The 18653-nt window shown below is 39.8% G+C and overlaps 1 protein-coding gene across 1 annotated transcript in view; it reads right to left on the bottom strand.

Annotated features, from left to right (window-relative positions):
- PKN2 (protein kinase N2) overlaps positions 1-18653 on the bottom strand; it is a 2214272-nt gene that overhangs the window by 617132 nt on the left and 1578487 nt on the right. The window contains exons 14-15 of the mRNA XM_044085632.1: positions 7605-7680; positions 7121-7212 (exon numbers count right to left, since the gene is read on the bottom strand). Of these exons, the coding sequence (XP_043941567.1) occupies positions 7121-7212; positions 7605-7680 (168 nt within the window). The remainder of the gene's footprint in view (positions 1-7120; positions 7213-7604; positions 7681-18653) is intronic.

The following is an 18653-nucleotide window of genomic DNA, read 5'->3' as shown; positions in this document are numbered from 1 at the left end:
CAGGCACTCATTGCTGTGGAGCCTTTTATCATTTTTATCTGGACAGGGTCTTCCTGAGGACAAACCCAACATTTATGCCTAAAGTGGTGTCCAGTGTGGCTCTTAACCAAACCATTCATCTGCCAACTTTTTATCCAAATCCATAGAACAAGGGGGAAAGAATTCTGCATTTTTTGGACGTACACAGACAGCTTAGATTCTACTTGGACAGAACCAAAGTTTTCAGAAAGACAGAGGAATTACTAGTGGCATATGCTGCAGGATCACAAGGAAAGGCTATCTCAAAGCAGACAATTCCAAAATGGATAGGTCACTGCATTTGTTTCTGCTACTTATACCATGGCAAGCCAGTGCCTAAGGGCATTAGGTCACATTCCACCAGAGCTGCAGCCACTTCAGCAGCCTTTCTCAGGGGAGTACCAACCAAGGACATTTTAGAGGCAGCTACTTGGAGTTCAGTGCACACCTTTACAAAGCACTATCATCTGCCACTCTACTCTAAATCCAGGGCAGGCTTTGCCACTGCAGTTCTGCAAGGTCTCTTAGCAGCTCCTAATGCTGTTTAGCTCCAGCCTCCCAACCATAGCTTTGGGAATCTACCCAAATGTAATGACTGCAACAGTGAAACACAAAGAACATAGTACAGTTGTGTACACTTACCATAAATGTAGATGTTCGAGTGTATTCACTGTTGCAGTCCAGGTTACACACCCGCCATCCCCCCTTTTCTTCTGATGGAACCTATCTTTCCTTCTCTGATTTATACAACCTATGTGGTGTATTTGCTTGTGGATGAAGGTAAAGTTTATATTGCTGCATGCAATTTTATATATACATATAAATTTTAGCTACCCTTTTAGGGGGCACCTGACATCTGGGGCAAGAAAAACTAAAGAAAATGGCATTGGCTGCTTCTTTTATTCCCCTGACGACCTGACGTCAGGGTAGGGGCGACAACAGCCGACGCAGGACCCAAGACTTTGGAATTCAGGCCGACTGAGGGCAACCTGCCTGCAGGATTACCCTAATGTAATGACTGCAACAGTGAATACACTCGAACATCTACATTTATGGTAAGTGTACACAACTGTACTTTACCCTCCCTCCAGCTCCCTATTTTTCTCTGGCTACACCTCTACTTTCTTTCACTATGCTTAAAAGCCCTTTTGGTGTATTTGCTTTTGGGATTGTAGGTATATTTTTGTGTTTTTAATTTTATTTGCTCCCCATTTGGGGGCCACCTGACATCTGGGGCAAAAAAAACTGATGTAATGGTGTTGTTTTATACCCCCTGACGACCTGACGTCATGGAAGAAGGGACAGCAACCGACACAGAACCCAAGACTTTGTTAATCAGGCCAACTGAGGGCAACCTGCAGGCAGATTACCCAAATGTAATGACTGCAACAGTGAATACACTTGAACATCTACATTTATGGTAAGTGTACACAACTGTACTTTCTTACCTGTTGGGAGGCCACGAGGGTGTGGGAATGGGCAATATCTTTGGTCCGCCTTCTGGTTGCAATGCACATTACAGGGAAAACCAACCAGATGGCGGACAGACTCAGCAGATCTGTCCTGATTCCATATGATTGCTCCCTCAATCAGTCAGTGGTGAACATGATCTTCAAATGTTGGGGTCAACCTTGCTGTAATGACTGCAACAGTGAAGCACGATGAACATCAGGTTCCTCTATGCTTGTTGATGTACCAGACTACAGACATGTTGTCGGTGTGAATAACAATAGTCCCTAGAGGGAGAGTGTCGTGAAAAGCTTGCAGCATCAGAACTGCTCTCATCTCAAGGATATTGATATGCATCCTCATCTCCAAAAGGAAGCACGTGCCTTGGACCATCTATCCTTTGTAATGCCCCTCCCACCCCAACTAGGAAGTATCCTTGGTAACTGTGGCTACTCGGGGGAATCGAAAAGAGTCTGCCTAAAAATAGGAAAACACTTGGGCACCGTGAAGGAGGATAATCCAGAGGAAATCAAATTACACCAACACCGTTTATTAAACACAAATCAGTCAGCATAAATCAAGACACAAACTCTAACTATGTTCACCGCATTTTCATTTTATGCAAAAAGAGACTTCATCAGATGTTTTACAAACCCAAATCTCATACCTTAAATACAATGTTTGTTGTCCTACATCCAATCACAATACTGCATCAATTAATTACTTAAAATGACAACAAAATTCAGTTGTAAACATTTTTTTTAAAAAAATACAAGTTTAATGACATTGTAAAGGATTTTTTATATGTGGGTTATAGGATGTATCACTAGAGTGAGCCCAACATTCAATATTAACAGCAGGTTCCAATAGTGTAACCCAAATGACAAGAGAATTTAACATATACATTAGTTTTTATAACAAAGATATTTAATAAAGGAAATTGGTATTTTTTTTAAGCAGTACCATTTGTTTTAGAACACAGTTTTTTTGTATTTTTTTAAGCAATTTTTTAACAACTGAATTTTGCTCTCATTTTACGTAATTAATTGATGCAACATTGTGACTGGATGTAAGTCCACGGACATTGTATTTAAGGTATGAGATTTGGGTTTCTAAAAGAGCTGTCAAAGTCTTTTTTGTATAAGATGAAAGCGCAGTGAACACAGTTAAATGTTAATTTATATATTAGAGTAAACGTTTTAGTTCAGTTAGATAAGATGTAATTAATTAACTAATTGAGTTGATGACGTTAGTAGGACTTACATATAAAAGGGTATTGTAAGTATTGGTTGCTGTTTCTGAAGAAGTTGGGGCAGGAGCCCTGACGAAAAGTGTATGATTACTTGCACACTTAAAGTGTAAAAGTGAAATAAATCGTGTTTGTGTTTGTGAATAACGTTTCCAGCATTGACTTGAACAAGTTCGAATTACAAGAACATTATCGTTGTTTGTTTCTGGCTTTGCTGCTCGGGCGAGGTGAAGCGTTGTGTGAACACAGTTAACATGTTTGTGTGTCTTAATTTATACTGACTGACTTGTGTCTAATAAATGGCGTTGGTGTAACTTGATTTCCTCTGGATTATCCTTCCTCACGGTGCCCAAGTGTTTCCCTATTTGGTTCGCATTTGAGTTTTGGGCATTTTCCTCCATTTATTTTGTGGGTCTGCCTAAAAATAGGTTGTCTGATTGAATCCACCAATGGATATGACATTTGCAGATTGGTGTTAGTCTGATGGTAACAGACAGAGGTTGGTAGAGTATAGACCACTGTACGGCTAATGTCCATTGAAAAAGTCACATGAGAAATCTTGCTAGAGGAAGTAACAAAATCGCTAATGATATAGACCCCAGGGCTCGTTAAGACTAGCAGTGCCTGGGGGGGACTGGTGGGATAACAGTTCCCAAACTTGACTCCTCAGTGTCGTTATGCAGTGTAGTGGAAGACGAGATATTTGATCTTTCGTGTTCAACTGTGTTCCTATGAATTCTAGGTTCTGCACCGGAGTCAGACTGGACTTGATGCCCAGGGACTGTGGGAGTTAAATCAGATAATCTCTGGCTTGGAGAAGTTGATGTCTCATATCAATGGTAAGGAGCCAATTGTCTAAGTATGGAATCCCCCGATTCCTTTGAGTCTCATGTCAGCTGCAACAACTGCCATGCATTTGGTGAACACCCAGGGGGCTGTGGTGAGCCCAAAGGGCAGTGTTCTGAACTGAAAGTGACTGGCTCCCAGCTGAAAGCGCAGGTATCGCCTGTAGCACCTATCTATTCTGATGTGATAGTACTCATCCTTGAGATCTACAGAGCACATCCAACCATACTTGCATAATACGGGCAGAAGGAAGTGAAATGTAACCATTCGAAACCTCAACTTCTTTACATAAAGATTCAACTTACTTAGATCTAGTATGGGTCTTAGGTTCCCTGTCTTTTTGGCACCAAGTACAAGTGGGAGTAAATTCTGAATCCTCTTTGGTCAGGACCTCCTGGATAACTGTTTTGCAGCAATTCTTGCATTTCTTGGGCAGCCTGCTCCCTCTGATTGAGTGGCACGTCAGGGAGTTTCTTGCTGTTGTTTTGGGGGGAAAGAATGCAGCAGCCTCTGGATATTACGTTTAGCACCTAGGAAATTTTTGTCGAGTGTATCCAGGCTTCTGGATGCAAAGCAAGTCGACCCCCGACTACCTCCACAGATGAACAGTCGGGGCAGTGCTTCAGTAGAGCTGATAGGGCTTGCAGAGAACATGTCTCTGAAGCCCTGGTTTTGCAGACCCCTTCTGCCTCTAGGGCAATGTCTACCATTAAACCCTCCTCCTCTGTCTCTAGAACAGGGGGTCCATATGTGGGTCCCGAAAAGGCCCTTGGGAATTTATGGAACCACATTTTCTTGTTTCCATGCTGGCTCCACAAAAAGGACCTCTGAGGCATAGAACACTTGATTCCTATGGCAGAAAGGGTCTTCCCATCCTTTTCACTGCAGGCAAGTGCATCTTTAACAGACAGCCCAAACATGGATGAGACATCAAAATGGACATTAACAAAGGACGCCTTAAAGGGTTCCACAAAATCACAGTATCATCCAGATGTATCTCCTTAGGGATAGTCCTGAACCAGTAGCTCATGAGGTTCCTTCCTCTGTATGGGAGATTAGCCTCATCATGGAATTAGCAATGGATAACAGTGTGGCCAGCTTGGGAAAATTTTTCTTAAGGTCCTCTGCAGGCATGGACTCGGAGAGAAAGGCTGAAAGCTCCTTGATCAGATCTCTCTGAAGCTGGGTAAAGTAAGCTACATAATTTAATGACAGCAGCACAAAAGTGGCTGAAGCATAAATGCACTTTCTGAATGTGTCCAGTGCTCTACACTCCTTGTTAGGCAGATGGACATTGGCAGTCTCCTCTGCCATTTGATTTTTAGTGGCCACTGCCACCACAATGTGATCAACCACAGGAACCTTACTCCAGTGTTTCCTATCAGCTGTTGGGACCAGGAATCTATCAGGGAATTTAGGAATAGACTTGATGGTATCCAGTTCCTTCCACGTCCAGTGGGACACACCAAATCATTGAGATCATCCATTGGGGGATGGGTCAACCAGGATGCAGATCGGCCTGCCCCAAAATTCTCCAAGAACACTGACTCCTCAGAAGGAGGAGGTAGGACAGACCACCCACCTTTCTGCTTCAGAATCTCTAGAATGCCTCTGAAGGAGACCATCAGGTGAGGATCAAGGGGATGCTTCTCCCTCATCAAAGTCAGTGACTTCGGTTAGTGTCTCCATCGGGGAATCGATGTGCCTCCTTTTTGCACGTCTTCTTCCAGGAGACTTCCTCCACAGGGTACTTGGAGGAAGTATCAGAAGAAGTGGGCAGGAAGATCTTGGAGACTGTTCGGGGCAGGATGACTTGAGAGAGAATGAGTAGGCTCAAGACGACAACCAAAGGGGGTATGGGAGTAAGCTGCAGGAGATGAGAGGATAGATCTTCTCTAAGGGAGAATACCCTTTCCACTACTTGGAAAGCCAATGGGCCTGGAGAAGCCCTTTCCGCCTCTGTCAGATCAATGGCCTCCAGAGGGAATAAGACCCGAGCTGTCGAGGGATGAAGCACCCAGGGGAAGAGACGGCTCCAACAAGAATGGAGCCGACCCCATTCCCCTGGACCCGGCACCGACATCCTGGCTCTGAGATCTACACTGGTCCAGTGGAATAGGAACAGGGCTGATCAGGGTCACCATCAGACTCAAGGAAGGTGGTTTCCCTAGTGCCAACATTCTCAAGAGTCCTGAACCCTGTAACTCCGAAGCCTGAGTGTCAGATTGGGGGAGGAGTTCTAATGGCACTGGCTGGGTAGCTCACTGATCTGATACAGGACAGAGCTGACACTATCCTAGGCCTTGAGGAACTTCCTCATCATCCTGTCCATGTTTGCCTTGGACCAGCTTCTTCAGAACTAAGAAGAAGCCGACAAGGGAGGTCTGCAGTGCCTAGATTTGGGTGAAAGGGACTGTCCAAGCCAGTTTGGAGACTTGCTTCAAGCTCTCGGATCCAGAGCCCTAGGTTCTGACACTGGAGTCAAAGAAGCGGGAGGAGATATTGTAAAAACCTCAGTTGGATCTATGGAGGCCTGTGGATCTGATAAGGCAGCAGTCTCCTTCTGATCCCTGGAGGTCAGATTCAAAGTTTTCTTAGAATTCATTTTAGGCTCCAAGGGGGTCTCCTGAAGAAACAGGGAAAGACCTCTTCTTAGGCTCCTTGAAGATGGAAAACAAAACCATGGAGGGGGTTTGAGCCTCTGATGCTGAAGAAAGAAAAAGACCCCTTTAGATAAGCTTGTTGCACCTATCTGTGAACGCATGTGGATTAAAGGAAGCAGAAATCTCACAACTTCCTTTAAAATGATCAGCGCCTAAACAACAGACACAATCCTTGTGGGCATCTTGACTGGGGATCTTGTGCCTAGAAGAAGTGCATTGTTTAAAACCGGGAGTGGGTTTGTCCGACATAACTACAGTCAGAACAAGACCTGGCCTAAGGCCTGACAAAAAGCAAATATACACACACACACACACACACACACACACACACACACACACACTGTTAGTACTGAAAGACTGGCTATAACACTATACAGCTATCACATGCTCTTTTTCACAAGATAAAAGGGAAATGTATCTATTTTAACTACCTATTGCATCTATTTTACTACTTAAACTATTTGAACCAGAGAACACTATAACAGCACATGCTGTAAAACACTACAACGTTCTAACTCTACAAATGTCTAAACTGTAAAGCTAGCACATACTAAACTAGTGAAAAAAAGCATGGGAGGAGCACACTAAATTCTCAACATTAGAAGAAAAAAAGCAAGACTGAAAAAGCTGAAAAGGATATTAAATTGTCAACAGCCTGGTTCATCTGTCTTACTTTGAACACGGCAAACGAGATCTGAGGTGCTTGGGGGGGGGGGGTGTAGTACATCATGGGTAAGAGGGAGGAGCTCAAGAGTTGGATCTGAGACCCTATCGTGAAGAGGACAACATCAGATCAAAAGGTTACACTAAAAACAAAGAACCACACTTCTTCAACTGACAGAAATGTCACAGTTTCTCCACATCATCATGCACAATAAACCTTCTGTATGCATACCTGTCTACTTCATCTCGAGCAACAATGTCACCCTTCTTTAATGCCTTGATTGCAAACATTTCACCTGTGTTTTGGTATTCTGCCAGAAGTACCTGAAAAATAATTCAAACATACAGCATTAGTGAAGCAAAAGCAAAGCACAGATTAGATTCAGTGCTTACCTATACTACATAAACTCTCTCCTGTATGGTGTTATAATCACAGAACATTATTATAGTAATAACTTTTTAGTGGTGTTACAAACCGACATTACTAGTGAACTTTGAACAAGATTACTTATCAATACTAAAACAGCTAACACTAGTACAGGCTGGAGTAGATATGCTTCAAAAACATAAACCAGAAACAATCTATCAAATTACTTGCCGTGTACCTCCTACTTATACTAAAAACAACTTGCAGCTTCATACTGTGAACAGACATTAAAACTCCAGAAACCCTGAAACACTGTTTCAAAAATATATTTCTAGAATGTCATTTTTACCTTTCCGAAGTGCCCCCTACCAAGAACAGCAACACATCTGAAATCTTGAATGCTGAATTGAGGACTCTGGTGAATGCTAAAGGGGAGAAAAAAAAATTTAAGTAAACCAAGTTTCAGCTGACTCATCAGCGCAATATGTGTCACTTCTCATTCAAAGACAGGCTTTACAGTGAACCAAGACATTAAAAAGACATGCTTTATGCCTCTACGTTTTTGGCTACTGCTAGAGAAGTGAACAATAGCAGTAGGGTGCTACAAGAGAACAGGCTGTGCTGGAAGATGTCAATTTCAAAACTACTTGTAACAATAAAAGTAGGAGTAAAATTCCTCAATTATGGAACAAGGCTGAACCTCAGGAAGGGAAGGACAGAAAAGAACAATCTAGAAGTAATGGCATAGAAGTAATGGCATATCGTATTCAGCAGAGGACGAGGAGAACAACAAGTTGGTGGAAATGTCACCTTGTGTGCTTGTACTCTATGTAGCTGTAATGAGGACAGGTGTAAGCTTAGTTTGTGCGAATAGAGACAGCGTTTCTTTTGTCCAGTTAGTAATAAATTCTCACTTTTTCAAAGAAAGCTCTAAATTTGAATATTCCTTATAGGTTCAGTTTCAGGTATAGGTAGCTGCCCTTGTGGACCATTTTAAGCTTAGCCAATTTCCAATTTGCTGCTCAAAATAACCTATCCCATTTGGTCTGAGATTGGCCTTCCCCTTCCCATGGTCGATAATTTTATATTATCCCTAATGAGAATAACTGGGATTGTACCATAGGTAATCTGAGGGGAACTATACATGGGATAAAGCATTTAGGAACTGTATCTGTCCATTGGTAGTACAGAGGTAGTTCTGGGGTAAATCTTCTGTTTCATATCCATAGATCTAAGATGCGCTTGAAAAAGGACAGGGATGAACTTTGTTTTATGTGGATGGGGAGTCTGTTCCACAGCAGCGGTACCCTGTATGACACATGACTGCCCCTCCAAAGCATTCTGCTGATGTTGCCGAAGAGATTTAGATCCCTAGACAGAATATTTCTGATGCTATTTGACTTGATAATGTGCATTAAATCCACCAGCAATGGGATGGAAGAAGCCCTGTATACCAAACAGAGGTTACCTCTTAGTAGTCTGTCGGATACTGAGTATAGTGACAGGGCTTTGAGTCAGTCCATGTAGGACATGTTGTTTAGGCCTTGTATCCATTTAGGATTCCAGATGTTGCATGTGTCTGAACAGATACAAGCCTATGGGGGGCATTACATTCAACGACTGGCCTAATGAGAGTTGTGTGAAGGGGGACACTGGCATCTGTAGATCTAGACATAATACCTTTGTTTACTACCTGTACAATAAAGAAGGATTTTCATACAATAGACACATGTTGGTCAAAAGTTAGGTCACTGGGGGTGGAGCCTAGATGGCCAACTGAGAGCAGTGAATTTTCAGAGCTCCATAAACTAGTATAATAATGTAGGAAAATGTTATTATTTTCAAGTTTAAAATGTCAGAAATCTATAGATAAACTATTAAACTACATAAATATCAATTTTGGTGGAGATATACAAAAATATTTCTGTCAAGTAACTTGGGAGATACACAGAGTCACTGAATATGAACTCAAGGAATTCTCATCCAGATGCTGCTTTGAAAAAAGAACTGCAATTGATGACATATACCTTACAGCAACTATCTTTGAAGATGGATGGCTTTAAAAATGACTTAGAAAACCTCAAATTAAATTCTCAAAAACACACTGATACTCTTAAGGAACTATTACAGCAACACCATACAAAAATAAATATAGAGACTTCTCTAAATGATATTGAAGGAGACTCAAAGAGGAAGAATTCCCAAAAGAATTTCTGCTTAAACAGAATACATGGCTGCTTAACAAAATAGATGACTTAGAAAACAGGGAAAGGAGAAATAACATAAGGATCTTTGGTCTGTCTGAAAACACGAAGGAAAGACATTATTTCATTCTTAACAACCTGGATTCCTGAATTTTTAGACTTGAAAGAGGGACTTTCATTTGGAATTGAAAGGGCGCATAGAGCACTGAGGAAACCTGCTTCTAACTCAATAAATGCTCCACCTAGACCCATAGTTATAAAATTTATTTCATTTCTGGACAAGGAACTAATATTAAAATCTGCTTGGAGAACATCACCCTTAAAATACAATCAAAGCCTGATAAGGTTTGACAATTATTATTCTTCCAGAATACTAGAACAAAGCAAAAAAGTCTTGCCAATAATAAAACTGTTGAAACAACATTCAAGCGCATCTGGCCTTTCCAGCCAAGATGAAAATACTTTTTTGCCAATGAGATGAGAACCTTTAATGACTTAGAAGCTACTATATTCATCAAAAACAACAACATAGTGCCTATCCCTGAATAAATGGGATGCATGGCCCCTACCCTTAAAAGAATAAAAGAAACAAATCCTTGGACTGATGCTAGAAAGAAGAAACAAAAAACTGATTCCAAGATAGCTGTCCCAAAAAATAACTCTTACAACTACATCTCTCAAACTGATATGGTACACCACGTCATCTGTTTTTATTTTTTAAAAAAGGAGGATTTCTTAACTGAGAAACAGTAATGATTTATTAAGAATGTTTAAAGAGTCCAATAATTCTTCATAAACAAAAGTAGGTCAAGAAGGGTTACTATTTACATTATATATAAGCCAAACAAAGCAATATATACTACAAACATAGAAGTTTCTATTCCCCTACTTGAACTCAATGAATACTTATCTTGTTAATTTTTCATCGATTTTACTTATAATAATTTAAAAGTAATTAATTAACAAATTCAACAAGGTACCATTCATCAGAGTTCAGACTCAAGTGTAACAAATTAACATCATATATAATAGCAGTAACAGTAGTGTGTTTTGGAAAAAATGCTGTCATGGAGACTAATGCCTTCTTCAGTTAAAGTATGACTTAAAAATGTCATGTATATCCTGGTTAAATAATAGTACCAAGTTCTTAGTACAAATGTTACCATTATTCTGTCTAAATATAGTTAATATCAATTATGGCAGGTATCACAGCTATGAGTGCTGTTTGATCAATCCTGACATGATGTGTGTGGATGCAGCTGTGTCTGGCAGCTGTTGTATGTAGACGTTTTCGTCTCCGGGAAGCTGTGGGTTGCAGCTTGTGATCTATGTTTACTGATGCTTGTGTATTAGGAAGAGACATTTGGTGTTTTAGCCTAGATCCAGGGAAGAGGTGGATAAAACTGTGATTTGGGATATTTTGGAAGAGAACAGTTTGTTTATACATCTGCTGAGTGAGAGGTGAGAAGGGTGGAAGAATGTGTTTTTTTTTTTTTTTTTTAATCTGTTTGCTCTTCGTTCTTTTCCTGGCTGCTGCCTCGCAGAAAGGGAGGGAATTTAGGCTTGAAGTTGTAGTGAAGTGAAGCTTTGCTTCAGGTGCATCATGAGCCTCTGGTATGCAGTATACAGACACACCATGCTTGGATTTCATTTCCAATAATTATAAAGGCAACTTAATATTAGGAGGAGATTTTAACTGTATATTTGATATTTCTGAAACTACAAATTAAAGACCGCTGCATACATCTGCTGTATCAAAAAGTTTAAACAAGTGGGTAGAATAATTTCATCCTGCAGATACTTTCAAATTTAAAGAAAATAAATCTTTGTTGTTTTCCCATCAAGATTACAGATTTGGTACCCAAACTAGAATAGATAAAATATTTGCTGCCCATGACTTACACTCTAAAATCATTAATTTCTCAATCACTCTCTGACCCTTTTCAAACCACAATCCATTGATACTAAAACGTCAAAATGGGTACAATCCATTAATCTTTAACTCCAGAATTCCAGCATATATAACTAAAATTAAAGAGTTCAAACCCTGATTATCTGAATTACAGTTCTCCTTAGATATTATTTACACCACAGAGATAAATAAAATAATGATAGGGACTCATTAAAAGCCTACATATATGGTAAAACCCTAACTTGGTATAAAAAAAAATCAGAGAATGGGATTCTGAATTATTAGATCTACAATCCAAACTTTTGTCAGTAAAAGCTGAAAAAATCAAAATCATTTGGAGATGAAAAAAAAGTAGAAGTATTAAACAATAAATACAAAGAAATTCTAACACATAAAACTAGTTTAGCTTTAGAAAAATTAAAAATAATACCTTGGCCACTTCTCTCAAATATCTACATAATTTATCCACAAGAATCGAAAAACAATCAAAAGCTAATAACATTAAAAATATCTTCCATGAAAAGAAAGGGAAAAATGTCTCTGATATAGGTGACATTCTTCATGCCTATATAAATCACTATATGGAACATTTCCAAAAAGAAAATACATATCGATCAATTAAATCTAGATGAAAAATGTTCTAATATAATAAATACCAGAAAAATTAAAACTAGATCTGCAAGCACCCATATCTTACACAGAAATTACAAAAACAATAAAAGAGGGTAAAAATAATAAAGCTCCAGGTATAGATGGCATAATTATGGAACTATATAAACTTTTTCCTTCAAAGATACTATCCCTCTTCCATAAAACTCTATTAGAAATCCAGTCACAAGCTTTAATACCACCCTCTTGAATACCACCCTCTTGGAGATATTCCTTAGTCACACCAATCCTAAAGGAAAACAAATCCCCAAACCTCTGTACCGCATATAGACCTATATCATTATTAAATAATGACTATAAGATATTTATGACAATATTAACTATAAGAATGAAAATACCACTATCCAAAACAATAAATAATGATCAAACTGGATTTATATATATCATAGACACACACATGACAATACTAAAAGGATAACTTCTCTTATAGATTATGTTAATTATGAAAACAACGAAACATACATAACTGGTTTAGATATAGAAAGCCTTTGATTCCCTAAATTGGGGCTATTTATTCAAAATCCTAATGCTATTTGAATTTCCTGCATCCTTTGTTCATCTCCTAAAGAATATATATACAAATAATTTAGCGTATGTCAAGCTAGGTCCTTTTACCTCTGAATCTATACATATAACAGAAGGCACTAAACAAGGATAACCCATGTCACAGATTTTATTTGCTCTGGCTATTGAAATATTGGCCGATTCAATTCGTATCAATTTAAAAAAATCAAAGGAATAGATGTTTATGAACAATACAATTCTAAAGTAATGCTATTTGCTGATGGTCTTGTAAGGGGTTTTTGGCTGCCCTACTCGAACCTTGACTGCGTGAAATCAGCCTCATGGACGAGTTAACAATCGATGTTAGGGTATTAAGTTGCGCTGTCACTTTCTCTGAGACAGCTGCATCTGTAGCACCCTGGAGGTATCTCCCAACTCTTTGACTAGATCCCTCTGTAGGCGTGTAAAGTGGGTCAAATAGTTCAGGGACCGCATGGAAAAAGCCGCTGAACTAAAAATGCGCTTCCGTATCTATCCATCGTCCTAGAGTCTTTATTAGGAGGATGGACAGACGAAGAAGACTCCGACATCTCCTTTTTCGTGGCTGCCACCACCATAGCTGCCTACTGGAACTCCTTTTGTAAGGTAGGACTTATCCTGAGGTGCTGTGATGTACTTGTTAGGTTTCCTTGGAACAGGTTCCACTGTGTCAGGAGCCTCCACGCCCGAGCAATTAGTTCCATTAGTTCGCCAAAGGGCGGAGTGACCCAGGAGGAGGAAGGGCGAGCACCAAATGCCTTCAGCAGAACTGACTCATCCTCGGAAGGGGAAGGGACTGCCAGTCACCTCTCTGCTTCAGGATCTCCAATATGTCCGAAAAAGAGACATCTTCTGAAGGTGACTTAGGGGACCCCTCTGACTCATCTAAGTCAGTGTCAGATGTCAAGGATTCCTGTGGAGAATCCAAGTGTCTCCTCTTACACAATCTCTTCCTAGGGACTTCCTCGTGGGAGCATCCGAAGAAGCCTCGAAGAAGAGGGGCACCCTCCAGGGGTGGCTGAGACACTGGTGCCCGACGCTTGGATGTGGCCGTGGGTGCAGATGAAGACAAAGCCCCTTTATGGGGAGGAGAAACTGCTTCCACTGATGTGGTTGTCTGGGTAGACAACACCTTCCTCATCAGGTCGAACGCCCCGGGTCCCGATCAAGAGTCCCCGGTTCAAGAAATGGGAAGAATCCCGACACAGGCACGAAGGCATCGACCCGAGGACGGAGCCGAATCAATCAGCGCCGAGGCCCGAGGGAGAGTCGGAACCGACGCCGGTTCGACTCGGCCCCGAACCAAGAACAGACCGTCGGCTCCGAGACTCCGGTACGGGTCCGGCGGAGTCGAGGTGAGGGAACAGACCGAGAAAGACGGTTCTGGACCCGAGGGCTCCACAATCAGTAGATCAGCCTCTTCCGGCTCCAAAGACTGAATCGGTCTCGGAGGAGGAATGGATGGAGATACAGGAAGGCCTTCAAGTTTCGACACCAACTGGGTGGAAACCGAAATAAGTTTAGAGAGGGCCGAATGCTCCAATAACTTCTGCACCACGCGATCCACATCGACATCCGAAAGTTTGGAGGAAGAACGGGTCGAAGGAACCGAAGACGGAGCCGACCTCAATATGGTCGAAGGAGGGAGCTCCATCACCGGTTCCAAGACTCGAGGCTCAGGAACCGATACCAGTTGAACACTCGGCCCCGAAGTCTGTGGAACCGGTGATCTAACCTTTGAAGAAGAGCTCGAGCCGATGACTTAGGCTCCGACGTCTTCGACTCCTTAGAGGACTTTGATGCCTGGTCAGAAGCATCCAGAGCCTCTTGGAAAGCCGGTTTCAATAGACCCCTGTCCATTAGTTTCCTGCGCCTATCTGTCATGACCCTCCCACTAAAAGAGTGACAGATGGAGCAATGCGCTTGTAAGTGGAGAGGGCCAAGGCAGTAGACGAACTATGGTTGTCAGTGACCGACATTTTCTGGCCACACTGACAACGCTTGAAACCAGACTTTACCTTCTCAGACATTACAGGGAAGAAAGACAAATCCAGTAAAAAACAGTCAAGTCCGATAAAGTTAGGCAAAACCGATAAAACTGTCAAATCCGGTAAAAAATTCTTCTCAACTAGGTAAGATATGAAGGGTGTAGGCCCCGATAACAATTTGACCGATAATTAAAGTTAACGGTACCAATAAATTAACGGAACCACAACACAATCACACAGTTAACGCTGAAAAATATCAAACAGACTAGTATCCTAATAAAATATAACAATAAAAGTTATATCTTAGCTTAGAAACTCTCGAGCTAGCTCCCAACGATGCGTATGCAGCAGCGGCAAACTAGATCTGAGGTAAAGGCAGAGGGGGATTGTGGGTATTAGATTGTCTCGAGCTTCTTCTCGATGCAGAGCTTGCAAGAGGCCGGCACGGAGCCGAGGATCGGCTCCGAACCCATGTGTAAGAACAAACGGCGAGATTGAACACTATCACATTTTTATATTATCCCTAATGAGAATAACTGGGATTGTACCATAGGTAATCTGAGGGGAACTATACATGGGATAAAGCATTTAGGAACTGTATCTGTCCATTGGTAGTACAGAAGTAGTTCTGGGGTAAATCTTCTGTTTCATATCCATAGATCTAAGATGCGCTTGAAAAAGGACAGGGATGAACTTTGTTTTATGTGGATGGGGAGTCTGTTCCACAGCAGCGGTACCCTCTGCAAAATATACCTGCCACTCCAAACCATTCTGTTGATGTTGCAGAAGAGATTTAGATCCCTAGACAGAATATTTCTGATGCCATTTGACTTGATAATGTGCATTAAATCCACCAGCAATGGGATGGAAGAAGCCCTGTATACCAAACAGAGGTTACCTCTTAGTAGTCTGTCGGATACTGAGTATAGTGACAGGGCTTTGAGTCAGTCCATGTAGGACATGTTGTTTAGGCCTTGTATCCATTTAGGATTCCAGATGTTGCATGTGTCTGAACAGATACAAGCCTATGGGGGGCATTACATTCAACGACTGGCCTAATGAGAGTTGTGTGAAGGGGGACACTGGCATCTGTAGATCTAGACATAATACCTTTGTTTACTACCTGTACAATAAAGAAGGATTTTCATACAATAGACACATGTTGGTCAAAAGTTAGGTCACTGGGGTGGAGCCTAGATGGCCAACTGAGAGCAGTGAATTTTCAGAGCTCCATAAACTAGTATAATAATGTAGGAAAATGTTATTATTTTCAAGTTTAAAATGTCAGAAATCTATAGATAAACTATTAAACTACATAAATATCAATTTTGGTGGAGATATACAAAAATATTTCTGTCAAGTAACTTGGGAGATACACAGAGTCACTGAATATGAACTCAAGGAATTCTCATCCAGATGCTGCTTTGAAAAAAGAACTGCAATTGATGACATATACCTTACAGCAACTATCTTTGAAGATGGATGGCTTTAAAAATGACTTAGAAAACCTCAAATTAAATTCTCAAAAACACACTGATACTCTTAAGGAACTATTACAGCAACACCATACAAAAATAAATATAGAGACTTCTCTAAATGATATTGAAGGGAGACTCAAAGAGGAAGAATTCCCAAAAGAATTTCTGCTTAAACAGAATACATGGCTGCTTAACAAAATAGATGACTTAGAAAACAGGGAAAGGAGAAATAACATAAGGATCTTTGGTCTGTCTGAAAACACCGAAGGAAAAGACATTATTTCATTCTTAACAACCTGGATTCCTGAATTTTTAGACTTGAAAGAGGGACTTTCATTTGGAATTGAAAGGGCGCATAGAGCACTGAGGAAACCTGCTTCTAACTCAATAAATGCTCCACCTAGACCCATAGTTATAAAATTTATTTCATTTCTGGACAAGGAACTAATATTAAAATCTGCTTGGAGAACATCACCCTTAAAATACAATCAAAGCCTGATAAGGTTTGACAATTATTATTCTTCCAGAATACTAGAACAAAGCAAAAAAGTCTTGCCAATAATAAAACTGTTGAAACAACATTCAAGCGCATCTGGCCTTTCCAGCCAAGATGAAAATACTTTTTTGCCAATGAGATGAGAACCTTTAATGACTTAGAAGCTACTATATTCATCAAAAACAACAACATAGTGCCTATCCCTGAATAAATGGAATGCATGGCCCCTACCCTTAAAAGAATAAAAGAAACAAATCCTTGGACTGATGCTAGAAAGAAGAAACAAAAAACTGATTCCAAGATAGCTGTCCCAAAAAATAACTCTTACAACTACATCTCTCAAACTGATATGGTACACCACGTCATCTGTTTTTATTTTTTAAAAAAGGAGGATTTCTTAACTGAGAAACAGTAATGATTTATTAAGAATGTTTAAAGAGTCCAATAATTCTTCATAAACAAAAGTAGGTCAAGAAGGGTTACTATTTACATTATATATAAGCCAAACAAAGCAATATATACTACAAACATAGAAGTTTCTATTCCCCTACTTGAACTCAATGAATACTTATCTTGTTAATTTTTCATCGATTTTACTTATAATAATTTAAAAGTAATTAATTAACAAATTCAACAAGGTACCATTCATCAGAGTTCAGACTCAAGTGTAACAAATTAACATCATATATAATAGCAGTAACAGTAGTGTGTTTTGGAAAAAAAATGCTGTCATGGAGACTAATGCCTTCTTCAGTTAAAGTATGACTTAAAAATGTCATGTATATCCTGGTTAAATAATAGTACCAAGTTCTTAGTACAAATGTTACCATTATTCTGTCTAAATATAGTTAATATCAATTATGGCAGGTATCACAGCTATGAGTGCTGTTTGATCAATCCTGACATGATGTGTGTGGATGCAGCTGTGTCTGGCAGCTGTTGTATGTAGACGTTTTCGTCTCCGGGAAGCTGTGGGTTGCAGCTTGTGATCTATGTTTACTGATGCTTGTGTATTAGGAAGAGACATTTGGTGTTTTAGCCTAGATCCAGGGGAAGAGGGTGGATAAAACTGTGATTTGGGATATTTTGGAAGAGAACAGTTTGTTTATACATCTGCTGAGTGAGAGGTGAGAAGGGTGGAAGAATGTGTTTTTTTTTTTTTTTTTAATCTGTTTGCTCTTCGTTCTTTTCCTGGCTGCTGCCTCGCAGAAAGGGAGGGAATTTAGGCTTGAAGTTGTAGTGAAGTGAAGCTTTGCTTCAGGTGCATCATGAGCCTCTGGTATGCAGTATACAGACACACCATGCTTGGATTTCATTTCCAATAATTATAAAGGCAACTTAATATTAGGAGGAGATTTTAACTGTATATTTGATATTTCTGAAACTACAAATTAAAGACCGCTGCATACATCTGCTGTATCAAAAAGTTTAAACAAGTGGGTAGAATAATTTCATCCTGCAGATACTTTCAAATTTAAAGAAAATAAATCTTTGTTGTTTTCCCATCAAGATTACAGATTTGGTACCCAAACTAGAATAGATAAAATATTTGCTGCCCATGACTTACACTCTAAAATCATTAATTTCTCAATCACTCTCTGACCCTTTTCAAACCACAATCCATTGATACTAAAACGTCAAAATGGGTACAATCCATTAATCTTTAACTCCAGAATTCCAGCATATATAACTAAAATTAAAGAGTTCAAACCCTGATTATCTGAATTACAGTTCTCCTTAGATATTATTTACACCACAGAGATAAATAAAATAATGATAGGGACTCATTAAAAGCCTACATATATGGTAAAACCCTAACTTGGTATAAAAAAAAATCAGAGAATGGGATTCTGAATTATTAGATCTACAATCCAAACTTTTGTCAGTAAAAGCTGAAAAATCAAAATCATTTGGAGATGAAAAAAGTAGAAGTATTAAACAATAAATACAAAGAAATTCTAACACATAAAACTAGTTTAGCTTTAGAAAAATTAAAAATAATACCTTGGCCACTTCTCTCAAATATCTACATAATTTATCCACAAGAATCGAAAAACAATCAAAAGCTAATAACATTAAAAATATCTTCCATGAAAAGAAAGGGAAAA

This window comes from Protopterus annectens, chromosome 10.part0 (assembly GCF_019279795.1).
Source record: "Protopterus annectens isolate FY-2018-M chromosome 10.part0, PAN1.0, whole genome shotgun sequence".
NCBI classification, from domain to species: Eukaryota; Metazoa; Chordata; order Ceratodontiformes; family Protopteridae; genus Protopterus; species Protopterus annectens.
This window is presented reverse-complemented; position numbering and strand designations above follow the sequence as displayed.